Here is a 12975-nt window from a genome sequence, read left to right as displayed (position 1 = left end):
TCCAAACGTTGTTCACTTCGAGGGCGCGCGCACCCAGAAAGCGCACGACAGAGAGCCTTTCATCAGCAACTCCAACTTCGAGGATGGATCACATCTCCGCTCATGCAATGAACATTCCTATAGCTATGGAGGGAAATGCGTTGTTTTGAAGAAACGTCGACGAACTTAACTTGACTCTTCTTTTTTTAACAGGTATATTTTGCTTGTACTGTTAAATGTGTGGTTGTCGGCTGTTTTGTGAGCCAACTTCTAGATGCGTGAAGTATCAGGGCATGACAAACCGTTACATTGTTTAACGTTACAGTTTACATAATCGTTAATGTGCCGCGTCAAAGTTGTTGCAACAAAATGTTTTTTACTGTGTCGTGTGTGAATTAATTCGTAAGTAATAACGTTAGTTGAAATAAACGGATTTCAGCATGTGCCTCGCAGTTGTTTTCAAGTCAAATGTTCTGCTATTCACCTTTGCTAATCTGGAATCCATTTCACATTGAGCTGCATCCATTCATTTTGACCATTCTCCACATTTCCCTTTGTCAGGTTTCATTCCAGACCACTGTGCCTGATGAGGATACGTTAGGGCTCATCATAACCCATATCTTCCCATGACTAGCGTTGCCTCATTTAGGAGTATATGGTCATGCTACTACAATAGCACTTTTTTGCAGAGGGAATAATATATTTGTATTGACTATCTTTCACAGAACTCCCTGTAATCAGTTGAACATGTTCAAAGCAGTATTTGGGAGGAATAGGAAAGAAGAGAAGAGGAGCAGGAGGGATCCAGGTAGGAAAGAGAACAAACACCATCAACAACACTGCACCCATTACAGTTTGGGACAGGTTACTAGACACCTTTTCACTCACTATAATAGTGTCACATGATTTTGTTGATAAAAGGGTGGGTTGACCTTTTTGCCGATAGGGAACTGATGGATTTCTGGAGCTTTAGGGATGATTCTGGAATCTGGGTACTATCTCTGTTGTATCAGTCTCGGAGCAGAAATCGTTTCTGGCGAAGTGAAACCAATCCTTGACATTAGTAGCACTCGCCCTAATTGAAGACGGTAGCTACCGGGCTGCTCCGAATTTTCTGTCCCCGGGTGTTTGAGTATAGAGCCATTTCAATTAGCCTAATTAAGCAGTGAATGCTGCGTCCCACTGCTGTAAGTTCCTCTCAGACCTAAAGTGTGTCACGACAAGTTGGAGTGGGTTAAACAAACAGCCCTGACCCACAAAAAGAAGATACTGAAATGATCAATAACTTTTTTGGGTCATGAGGGATATACACTGACTATACAGAATTAGTAAGAACACCTGCTCTTTCCATGTCACAGACTGACCAGGTGCATCCAGGTGGAAGCTATGTACCCTTATTGGTGTCACTTGTTAAATCCACTTCAAATCAGTGTAGATGAAAGGGAGGAGACAGCTTAAAGAAGTGTTTTTAAGCCTTGAGCCAATTGAGGCATGGATTGTCTATGTGTGCCATTCAAAGGGGAAAACAAAATATTTAAATGCCTTTGAACAGGGTATGCTAGTAGATGCCAGGCGCAACTGTTTGTGTCAAGAACTGCAACGCTGCTGGGGTTTTCACGCTCAACAGTTTCCCGTGTGTATCAAGAATGGTCCACCACCCAAAGGACATCGAGCCAACTTGACACAGTATATAGCCTTTTCTTACCAGTTCTAAATAATTTTAGTCAACCCTCTTTATTTTGGTAGCATATAATCTATTATTCAGATTGATGCTGGGCCTCGTGGGGTCGTGCTTCTTTTCAGTAGTTATGTAGCTACTAGTTAGTTCCATTCTGTGAGGTAACAACAAGGGTGTTGTCAGTTTCTCATAACGTGAGTGTTCACCCCTAGAGAAGTCTGGGGAAATCAGAAGGCACTCTAGATATATGGGTACAAAGTCAGCATATTGCACATGAAATATTGAATGCATCTAATGTTGACGAGCTACAGAACTCAGAGAACTGTGTCAGTCTCATCTACCATGAAATCTACCATTAATGCCTCTAGGTTCATAGATTTAGTCCAAAAGGTGGACTGCCATGCTAGTAATGGCATGTACATTTTCAATAATTTTCGTTGTTGGACATAAAAGGCTGTAAAATCACCAGGAAATAATCTCAAAGTGATTTTAATGTAGGAAACCTGTTCCCAAGTATTCCCACGCATAAATAGAGACATATGTGATCGTATCCCAATATAATCAAGGTTTGAAATGATTATTTTTTGTGTCTAATACTACAGTATATCTGTTTGGGATTATTGCTGTCAATTTGTAGTGTACAAATTATTTATAACTATGTTCCTGCCGGCCCGACCATCCGCTCAAGGAAAAATTGGCCCGCGGCTGAATGTAATTGGCGACCCCTGGTCTAAGCAAGCCTATGGGTATACGTCGTGTGAAGCTGACTGGAGATTGGATTAAAAGCCTTGAGAGAGAAAGTTGTTCCCTGACTACATGATGAGCAGCATATGTTTCCCATAAGGCTGTGGCCTGGAGCCTCGCTCAGAGGCATCAGAGAAGGAGAATGGAAACTTTGCAGCACGATTAGGGGCCCTGAATTTATAACTAATTATAATCAAGTTATAGCAACTCCCTACCTAGTAATGTTGGTTTTGTCCATAACCTGTAAGTTCTGCTTTTTAAGGCTGTGTATCCTTGCAGATTGTCTGTTCAAATGCATTATATAATGTAGATGACCATCTGTCTCTCTTGTCTTCCACAGGAATGAGGTTACTGTATAAACCATGCTAAATTGCAATGGACTGCTTTAATGTCATTTTGTTGTAGCGTTACATACTACTCCAGCCCCCGTTAGTGCTGCGTTTTTATTGCACTCTATGCATCAGATGTAGCCAGTAACTGCAATGCACACACACGTCATTAGCATCATTGCAACTGTGCAGTGATTACATTTAGCATAGAGAGGAGACAAAAGCAGAACACACTTTCCTCAAAGACCTGAGCTGCCAGTAGGCAGTCTGCTCTTCAAAGGGCCACTACTACACTTCAACAATAGATCCAGTCTCTTAATACAAGGGGATGTCGTCCAGTTATTATTGCTCCAAAACATGTATTTGACGGTCCTGTTTAAAGGGATAACCCACCCCCTAGAAATAAAAATCATAAAACTCCTGTCAATTTGGTGAAAGCCTATGTTCTATCTGTAAGTAAAACTAATTTTTTCTCTCCATGATTTAACTTCTAAGTGGTCCATCTGTGAAATCAGGAAATCGTGTCGGAACGAGTCAGAGCTACATGGTTCTCCTCATTGGAGATAGGGGATAACACACTATCACATTTAATAACACTTTTTTTGTGCTCAATCTAAACAGTGTACCAAATGATTCAACTCAGTTTCTCTTTCAAGTACCATCCCACAATGCGCCCTGTCTGTGGGAAAGGTGGGAAAGGGCCAGTGTTGCCATAGCAACATCCTCTGCACTCACTCTAGTCAGAGATGAACTGCAGGTTGAACTCGGTGAGATAGACGCCTAAATTGTTAGTGCAGTTGGTTTAGGCACATTTTACAGATAGCTAGCTACTTCACATGCTGATATTGACTTTGGTATCATTGTGTGTAGATACGTTTGCTACTTAGCAAGCTAAATACCCAGCCAGCCCAGATAGCATTGCATTGTGGGTTTTGTAGTCGACTTGAGGTGCAACAGATTTCCAGTACGATTTTCACATGTTGCTACCAACCTTGTTCTAACGACAAAATGAAACATTTGTTCACAAAAAATATTGTTTTCACAAATTAGTGTTATTTAACACTGTTAATCTTAGGAATTAGTGGTTTGGGGTGGATTATCCTTTTACGATTCCAGATACACCTTTTGATAGGCCCTGTTATTGATTACACTTTAATTTCTTCTCTCTTTTCTTTTCCGACCCCTTTTAATCTCTCTCACCTTTCCCACTATATCTCCCTCTCCTCTCGCTAGCCGTAGTCACTGATTACCACAGCCACAGTATCCAACGAAGGGGTGCTGGTGCTTGGGTGACCCACTACCAGGAGCCTAGCCGTGCCCACCACCCCCACCCCTCAAGGGGCAGGCCGAGGGGGAAGCTGGCTAAGGGGGAGTCCATCTCCCTGCCTTCCTCGCCCCTGGTCCATCGCCAGTCCTACATAATGCCCTCACATATGGGCATCAAGTCCCCAGGTACTGTAACAGCCATCCACCAGGCTTTTGTTCTTCTAATGAACACACATATACAGTTGAAGTGGGAAGTTTACATACACCTTGGCCAAATACATTTAAACTCAGTTTTTCACAATTCCTGACATTTAATCCTAGTAAGAATTCCCTGCCTTGGGTCAGTTAGGATCACCACTTTATTTTAAGAATGTGAAATGTCAGAATAATAGTAGAGAGAATGATTTCTTTCAGCTTTTATTTCTTTCATCACATTCCCAGTGGGTCAGAAGTGTACATACACTCAATTAGTATTTGGTAGCTTTGCCTTTAAATTGTTTAACTTGGGTCAAACGTTTCGGGTAGCCTTCCACAAGCTTCCCACAATAAGTTGGGTGAATTTTGTCCCATTCCTCCTGATAGAGCCAGTTGTAACTGAGTCAGGTTTGTAGGCCTCCTTGCTCGCATACGCTTTTTCAGTTCTGCCCACACATTTTCTATGGCTTTCAGATCAGGGCTTTAAGATGGCCACTCCTCCAATACCTTGACTTTGTTGTCCTTAAGCCGTTTTGCCACAACTTTGGAAGTATGCTTGGTGTCATTGTCCATTTGGAAGACCCATTTGCGACCAAGCTTTAACTTCCTGACAGATGTCTTGAGATGTTGCTTCAATATATCCAACAAATTTTTCTGTCTCATGATGCCATCTATTTTGTGAAGTGCACCAGTCCCTCCTGCAGCAAAGCACCCCCACAATATGATGCTGCCACCCCCATGCTTCACGGTTGGGATGGTGTTCTTTGTACCTGTTTCCTCCAGCATCTTCACAAGGTCCTTTGCTGTTGTTCTGGGATTGATTTGCACTTTTCGCACCAAAGTACATTCAATTAGTCAATTAGCCTATCAGAAGCTCCTAAAGCCATGACATCATTTTCTGGAATTTTCCAAGCTGTTTAAAGGCACAGTCAACTTAGTGTATGTAAACTTCTGACCCACTGGAATTGTGATACAGTGAATTATAAGTGAAATAATTTGTCTGTAAACAATTGTTGGAAAAATTATTTGTGTCACGCACAAAGTAGATGTCCTAACCGACTTGCCAAAACTATAGTTTGTTAGCACGAAATTTGTGGAGGGGTTGAAAAACGAGTGTATGTACATTGTATGTGTATGAGTGTATGAAGTGTATGTAAACTTCCGACTTCAACTGTACACACACACACACATACACACACACACACACACACACACACACACACACACACACACACACACACACACACACACACACACACACACACACACACACACACACAGAGGGAAGGGCACATCTAAAGATAATCTGTAAAAACGAATATACTTTCATCATTCTCTTTTTTGCAGGTCATCTTGTTCTCGTTGCTATGTTCGTTGCTAGCCTAGCGACGAGTCCCGCTCGTAGCATATTGATCACATGTGCTGTTCTGTAGCTCATCACATGTGCTGTTCTGTAGCTCCCACGGTTCTGACAGGCTCTTGTGTGCTCTTTGTGGAGATTAGGTTATGATGGCTCTGCCTGGTTTTTAAGCCCAGTGGGTTTATAGCACAGCCAGTACATGCCTAATGATTGATTAAAGGCTATTCACACAGCTAGCACTTTATTTCCCCTGGGAAATATAGTAGATTATGCTCAAATCTCATTGTCAAATGTACATGCTGTCCAGGATACAATACATCAATAACAACAACTCACTGTATCTCCAAGGACTGAATGCTGGGGAAGTTTAGAAAGCAGATAGTTTGTCATTAGCTTTCTGATTATTTCTACTATGCCTTGATTTGTCAGTGGCAGGCCAGGGTTATGTAGTAACTGGGTTTCTACTCTCTACAGTTCAACCTCTTACTCACTGACCCAGTGCCCAGCCCCCGCTGCGCCGCTTTGGAAAGGAACTGTATGCCTTTTTTGGAAGATTATGCTTAGACGTCTTCAACGTTGGTGTCTTCGGCATTCTAGCTGAGTAACACTAGGTGGCAGTGCGGTGTGCGTCAAGCTGAAGCTCCGAGTTTACTGTAGTATTGTGGACCTTTACCTCAACACACACAGACACACACACACACACACGGACACACACACACACTCATGTTGGCGATTTGAACTGTTATCATCACAGGGATTAGTTTATACTGTACTACATGTATCCAAGCTCATGCTGGCTTCTCCCAACTGGTAGGAGAAATTCAAATTCCCCACTGCAAATCCCATCTGGAAGAGTTGAATTTCTCTCTCTCTCTCTCTCTCTCTCTCTCTCTCTCTCTCTCTCTCTCTCTCTCTCTCTCTCTCTGTTGCTCTGACTGAAGGTCCGTACAGGAAGCTGGAGTATGTGGAGAGTCCGTCTTTTCCTGGAGACGCGTTCGTCTTCGCTCTGAACAATAGCAAGACTTCCCAAAGAGGTGAGTGTGAGCGTGTCTGCACAGAGAGTTGTGGATGAGAGACGAGACAACGGGAGGGGAGAGAGAATGATATACGGTACGGTACATTTGGAAAAGGAGGAAGAGAGGTACAGAGGATAAAGAGAGAAGAGAACAAATCTTCCATAGTTTTGTTTAAATGTTAGTTGATTTAGCGCCTGCTGTTATTTTTTCATATGTACAGTATGTGCAAGCGTATTTGTGCACGTGGATGCATGTGTCCATGCGCATGTGTTTATTCGACCTGTCAAACCTAAGTTGTGCTGAGGGTAACAGTGTAAATGCCAGCCATCCCCTGCACAGCTGTCTATGTGGAGAGGCTGGGGGCTAGTCCTGAGGCGGAGCAGCCTGTCTCCAGCATCCTCCTGCCCTCTTTGTTGCCAAGCACCACTCTTCTCCCTCTGCTTCTCATAACCAACGGCGACAGCGTGCCGTTTACTGTGTGTTTCAATCATTCCGAACCCCCTTCCTGGAATTTGTCACGCCGAGGTCAGTTGAGAGTTAGATTGATGAAGCTTTCAATATTGTCTGGTTGTTTTAGTTACGAGGTGTTGGTCCTAATAGTACCATGGAGAGCTGAAAGCATAGATTCACTGATTATAGCTTCCTGACCTCAGGTGGGAAATCAGTTGGGCACTTAGGCAATGGATGGAGACATAGACTGATAGACTGAGGATGCAGTCTATCTCTCTCTCTCTCTCTCTCTCTCTCTCTCTCTCTGTGTCTCCCTCTCACACCCTCCCTCTCACTTTCTCCCTCTCGGTTTGTCTTGTTTAGTTTTAGCCACAGTTGTGTGATTTGAGGACAGCTTTTTTAAAACAGTAACCACCATTTTCCACTGCCCACATAGACCCATAATGTATCTCCAGTAACCATTATGAATGTACAGTAAACATAGATAATTATAATATACATTCACTTACCATTTCCTTCAAAATCTTGTGTTAATTTGCAATACTTTTCAATGTGGCGTTTTCCATATTTGCTTTTCCATGTGCTTAGCTCGTTATGAATTTGAATGAACCCTGAATGGTGCAGAGGTATAATTTTGACATCATATCAGATGATTAGGTTTGCCTTTCAAAACCACCTCAGCAGACTCAAACAAATGAATGACTAGAAATGAATAGCTGTAAAATACATTTGAGTGTATTCAGCGTAGGGTTCGGTAATGACTTTGACTTTGGTAATGACTTTGACAGGCCAGATCATTATTCTCTTTTGCACAAAAAACAAGAATACTCCTGTCGGATAAGAGTGATGAGGAGGTGTTGTTTCCTTGAGACGGAGGGTGCAGAGTCAGATCTTGTTCTCAGTGTTTGTGGATCTCTGCTTTGACCAGAGTGCCTTCCCACTGGGCAGAAACTGCTTGAATCAACGTTGTTTCCACCAGTGGAGGCTGCTGAGGGGAGGACGGCTCATAGTAATGGCTGGAATGGAGTCAATGGAATGCTATCACATGCAAACCACGTTTGATACCATTCCATTCACGCCATTCCAGCCATTACTAGGAGCCGTCCTCCCCTCAGCAGCCTCCACTGGTTTCCACGTCATTTTATCCCCCTAAAAATGTAATGTGATGACATTGAATCAACGTGGGATTTCCAAAACCTCAGCAACGTAAGGGAATGTCATCTTTTTTTCACCCAACTTTGAACCTTAATCTAATGACTTTTCCTGTTGTTGATTTCACGTTAGTTGACAACTCAAGCAAATGTAATTCAAATATAGATGTTGAACTGACGTCTGTGCACAGTGAGTTGAAGTGTGCTAAGATTTGATTGAACAACCTTCTGCCAGAAAGAACCAAGCGTGCTCCAGCACCCGGTCTATTACACGACCCAGTGTGGACCAAAAGACTTCAGATGTATGTATTCCACAGAAACAGAACGTGTATCAGAGTGATAATGTGGAAGGAAGCTGCTAATGTGACAGTTGCTGTGACTACGGTTGGTTTACTACGTTACTTCCATTAAGCTGGATAATGGAGGGTGACATAACAGGATTCATTTAGTTCAGGTGATACCCTGTTTTGATTTCTATCCGAGATGGTACCCAACTATCCTGGCATTGACGGTCTCTTTTTCTTTCCCATTTGTAATGTACACTGTTGGAATCAGGAGCTCCAGCCAGACAGTCAGATCTCTTGCAGACAGTCCAGCCCCGTGTGCCACCAAGCGTCTGTTTGTCCTCCTGTCTCTCTCACTGTCTGTGATTAACAGCTCTGCATGTGATCTCTGCTGTGTAGGAAAGGTGCTGGTGCCTGCCTTTCGTCTAACCAGTCAGCTCGTTTCATCACCACCCCTTGTCTGAGAGATGGAGGAAGTTGTGACTTTAGGCGGAGAAGAGAGGAGGGATATGCAATAGTGAGGTGGTGGTGGCTGTTTCCTCCTATTTGCTTACTGTGTATTGCATCATCTTTACAGTTCATTAGAGAGAGCAATGGATTATGCGGAGGCGGGGAGAGGATATCGACAGTGAGATTGAAAAAAAAGGGGGCAATCCTGAGGGCTTGAGGGGTGGGGGGGGGGCAGTGGGGGGGGAGCAGGATGGAGAGGGGGAATTGATGGAGGAATACACTCTTAGAAAATAAAGGTGCATTCTAGAACCTAAAACGGTTCTCCGGCTGTCCCCACAGGAGAACCCTTTGAAGAACCCTTTTGGGTTCTATGTAAAAACCCTTTCCCACAGAGGGTTCTACATGGAACCCAAATGAGTTCTAGCTGAATCCAAAAAGGGTTCTACCTGGAACCAAAAAGGGTTCACCTTTTGGAACTCTTTTCCCCAAGAGGGATTGAGGGGAGAGATGGATGAGAAGGTGTCTAACCCAAGAAGGGTTGAGAGTAACTAACGCCCAACAAGCTGTGTCTTGGCCCTCCCACATTCCTTCCCTTCTTCCTCATCTCTCTCAATAGTAGCTCTGTTTCCTAAACATCATATTTTCCAACTCACTGTTGTATGTAAACAGGATAGAGAGGTGTCGTATTGAACACCCTCTCCTCATCCACCTCTGCATCTGTACAGTGGCTGTCACGGCTGTTCGAAGGAGCGGACCAAAATGCAGCGTGTTCGTAGTTCCACATATTTATTAAACGTGAAACTGAATGCAATACACTTAAATACTTGAATATACAAAAACAACAAACCATGACGCAGAGAGGAAACCACACTACTCAAACGATAATAACCCACAAACAGGAAGAGAAAAACCCCTACTTAAATATGATCTCTAATCAGAGGCAATGAGGATCAGCTGCCTCCAATTAGAGATCAACCCCAAACAATCCCAACATAGAAATAGACAAACTAGAACTTAAACATAGAAATAGAAAACATAGAACAACCCAAAACACCCCCTGTCACGCCCTGCCCTACTCTACTATAGAAAATGACATCTTACTAGGGTCAGGACGTGACAGTGGCGACCTGGAGGTGAAAGGTCATGGCATCAGGCCCTTCTCAGTGATGTATCGACGCAGCATATTGCTCATCTCAGCCCAATCTGTCCGGACGGGGCAGCCAGTGCCAAAGACGGCGGTGCAATGGCGCCTACCCTCTGCTGGAGGCCAGGGCTGAGCTGAGCTCATTGAGATTCTATGCCTGTCTCCTAACCAACCGGGAGCGCTGAGCAGGCACACACACATACACATATGGACACACACGCAGACAGAGCTGCTTCAGTCATGCAGCCAGGGACTGAGAAAGCCACAGCCTCTTCATCGGTAATGAGGCCGACCGGCGCTGCTGCTGCTGCTGACCTGTGGATGCATACATTAACCTCTCCTCCATCGGCATAGTATACATAATCCTCCATCCAATCGACGTAGCCAGGTAGGAGGAAAGGCAGGAAGGAGGAACTGAGCTGGACTGAGCTGAACTGTGCTGGGCTAGAGAACGGTGTGTGTGTGTGTGTTTGGTGTGGTCGTATCGTGCTGCTCGCAGCGATCCGCTCGTCTGTCATCTCTCTCCATCTGTCCTCCAGAGCTGCACGCGGAGCTCCAGCCCAGCTCCTCCACCTTCTCAACCCAGGAACTGATGACCAGGCTGGGCTTCTTACTGGGAGAAGGGACCCCAGCCTCGCCTAGCACCCCCATGGAGGACCGGAGGGAAAAGAAGGTATGTGAAATGAAAGATGATGGGTAGAAGGAAGGAGGGAGAGTGTCAGAATGTCAGAAATATGAAAATGAGGCTCATATGTTTTCTTTGCAGCTGAAGTGAGGAGTTTTTGTATGGCTTCTTTAATTAGATTTAAAGGCAATGTTTTGTATGATAACCAAGATTGAGAGTTTGTTTTTGTTAAGCTGCAAATTTAGAAACTACAACTTTGAAGGTAAATTACCAGTTGAAAAAGAAAACCAGAGGCACTCTTGACTTAATATTTGAAAGTATATACTGTAAAGGCATTTTCTTTATGGAATGTGTACATAATGTGATGTCAGTTGAATATCTTGCTTTTAATCTTGTTGCATTGGCTCGCCACATGCTGTTGAGCCTGCAGGAGGTTTATATACTGTACTGTGTCATTCTATCACCGTTTGAGCATTGCCCCACTTTCCTAACCTCCTTCCTCCACCTGAGCTCCAGATGGAGCCAGTTTTATGGAGACAATGTGTCGGCTGTGAGCGCTGTACCGTGTCCTGGTTCAGATAACTGATGGGGTGGTAAGGTGGGAATAGCACTGAGCTGAACGTTCTCTAACGTTGCAGAAACGCTGAGTGCTGGGATGAGTTGAGACCTATAGGATCTAGAAAATGCAGGGTTCGAGTGTTGTTGGAGATATGTATGTTGGAGACATATGAAGAAGGATGCAGATATTGGGGTTTGGGGACATTGGGAGGAGAGGGGGACATTGATTCACACACACACACACACACACACACACACACACACACACACACACACACACACACACACACACACACACACACACACACTTATATACAATGACCTATATACCATACATAACCTGGGGACAGCTGGAAAGGGGGCTAACAGGGTCTATACCTCTGATAGTACTTGTAGATAGACTGAGCTTTAAATAAAACACCTCTTTCTCTCTCTCTTCTCCCTGCCCTTTCTCTTTCTATATCTCTCTTCTCTTTCCACACGTTCTATCCATTTCTCCTCCCTTTCTACTTGACTCATATCTCCTACTCCCCCCTCTTTCCATCCCCTCTCTCCTCTTTCACTCTCTATCATCCCTCTCTCACCCTTCTCTCTCTCTCATCCCTCTATCTGACTATCGCTCTCTCTCCCTCTCTCGCTCCCTCTCTGTCTGTAGTGTAATATCTCTGGCCAGGTGGTGAGCCCATGCTCCACATTGACCTGCAGCACTACGTCTCCATGCTCCGACAGCCCCTGCTCCACCCTGGGTAGTAGCAGTACCGGGGGGCCACCCTCCTGTCTCCCCAATCCCAGCCCCAGCCCAGGTGGGACCCTCCTCAGCCCCAGTCCCTGCCGGAGCCCCAGCTCCACACTTGAGAGCCAGGATAGCGGAATCATAGGTGAGTGGCTTATATAGACCATCATCCCCATAGTTGGATCAATTTCAATTCAGATATTTTCTCTGTGTTGTATTCTCTTCTCACCTCCTGAGAAATAATGGATATGTGCACGTGATTGTGAGATCTATATGGAAGAAAAAACACTGTCTCATCCTTCCATTGGTCATCAATATATCTCAATAATATATCTCAGTACTCACATTGTCAATAATCCTGATTAAGATAAGGGCCTCAGCACTGAAGAAATAGAGATAGATCATACTTGTTTCACCTTGCTTTGAGTTCTCAGTCAAGTCTTTCTATCTCCCAACTCTCTCTCTCTCTCTTTTTGCCTGTGCCACTTTAGTCGAGAGGCTTCAGTTCCCTCTTGACAAAACTGGGACGTTGCTGTCTTTGCTGCGTATGGGTCTGGACTTTCTAAAATAGGACATCTTTCTCCCTAAATAGAGCTTGTATTTCTCGGTAAATACAAAAAGGGCAAGGGGTGCACAGTACAAGCGTTTGATTGCGATGATGTCGATGTGTGACTGATGTCTCGCCACTGTTGATGTGACTGATGATCGGACTCTTACTCTTTAACTCAATACAGTGTCACTGCCAACAACGTACCAGACTGGAAAACTACAGTGAACCGAAGCAGAGTTTGAGCTCATCCTAAATGACAGCTATTCCTAACTTGATCTTATCCAAAAGGCACTCATTAGGAGTCAACAGTTTGGTTTTGTCGTTTGTAATCACCTTACCCCTGTCTACTCCCCCTGTGCCTCAGCTACCATCACCAGCTCTCCTGAGAATGAAGATCGCGGTGGTTCCACTCTGGATCTGAGCAAAGATGGCAGCTGGAGGGGCGCTGGGCGTGGCGGGCCCC

At 44.3% G+C, this 12975-nt stretch overlaps 1 protein-coding gene across 2 annotated transcripts in view; it reads left to right on the top strand.

Moving 5' to 3' along the window:
* The first annotated feature begins 14 nt into the window (after window positions 1-14).
* The window catches only part of LOC106574228 (protein TANC1), a 50657-nt gene continuing 37696 nt past the window's right edge, over window positions 15-12975 (top strand). For both annotated transcript variants that reach the window (XM_014149922.2, XM_014149921.2), the window contains exons 1-7: window positions 15-192; window positions 705-787; window positions 3964-4182; window positions 6493-6585; window positions 10586-10719; window positions 11885-12107; window positions 12877-12975. The exon at window positions 12877-12975 is cut by the window's right edge and continues 183 nt beyond it. In XM_014149922.2, coding sequence (XP_014005397.1) covers window positions 727-787; window positions 3964-4182; window positions 6493-6585; window positions 10586-10719; window positions 11885-12107; window positions 12877-12975 — 829 coding nt within the window. In that variant the 5' untranslated portion in view covers window positions 15-192; window positions 705-726. The remainder of the gene's footprint in view (window positions 193-704; window positions 788-3963; window positions 4183-6492; window positions 6586-10585; window positions 10720-11884; window positions 12108-12876) is intronic.

Source organism: Salmo salar, chromosome ssa16 (assembly GCF_905237065.1).
Source record: "Salmo salar chromosome ssa16, Ssal_v3.1, whole genome shotgun sequence".
NCBI classification, from domain to species: domain Eukaryota; kingdom Metazoa; phylum Chordata; class Actinopteri; order Salmoniformes; family Salmonidae; genus Salmo; species Salmo salar.
This window is presented reverse-complemented; position numbering and strand designations above follow the sequence as displayed.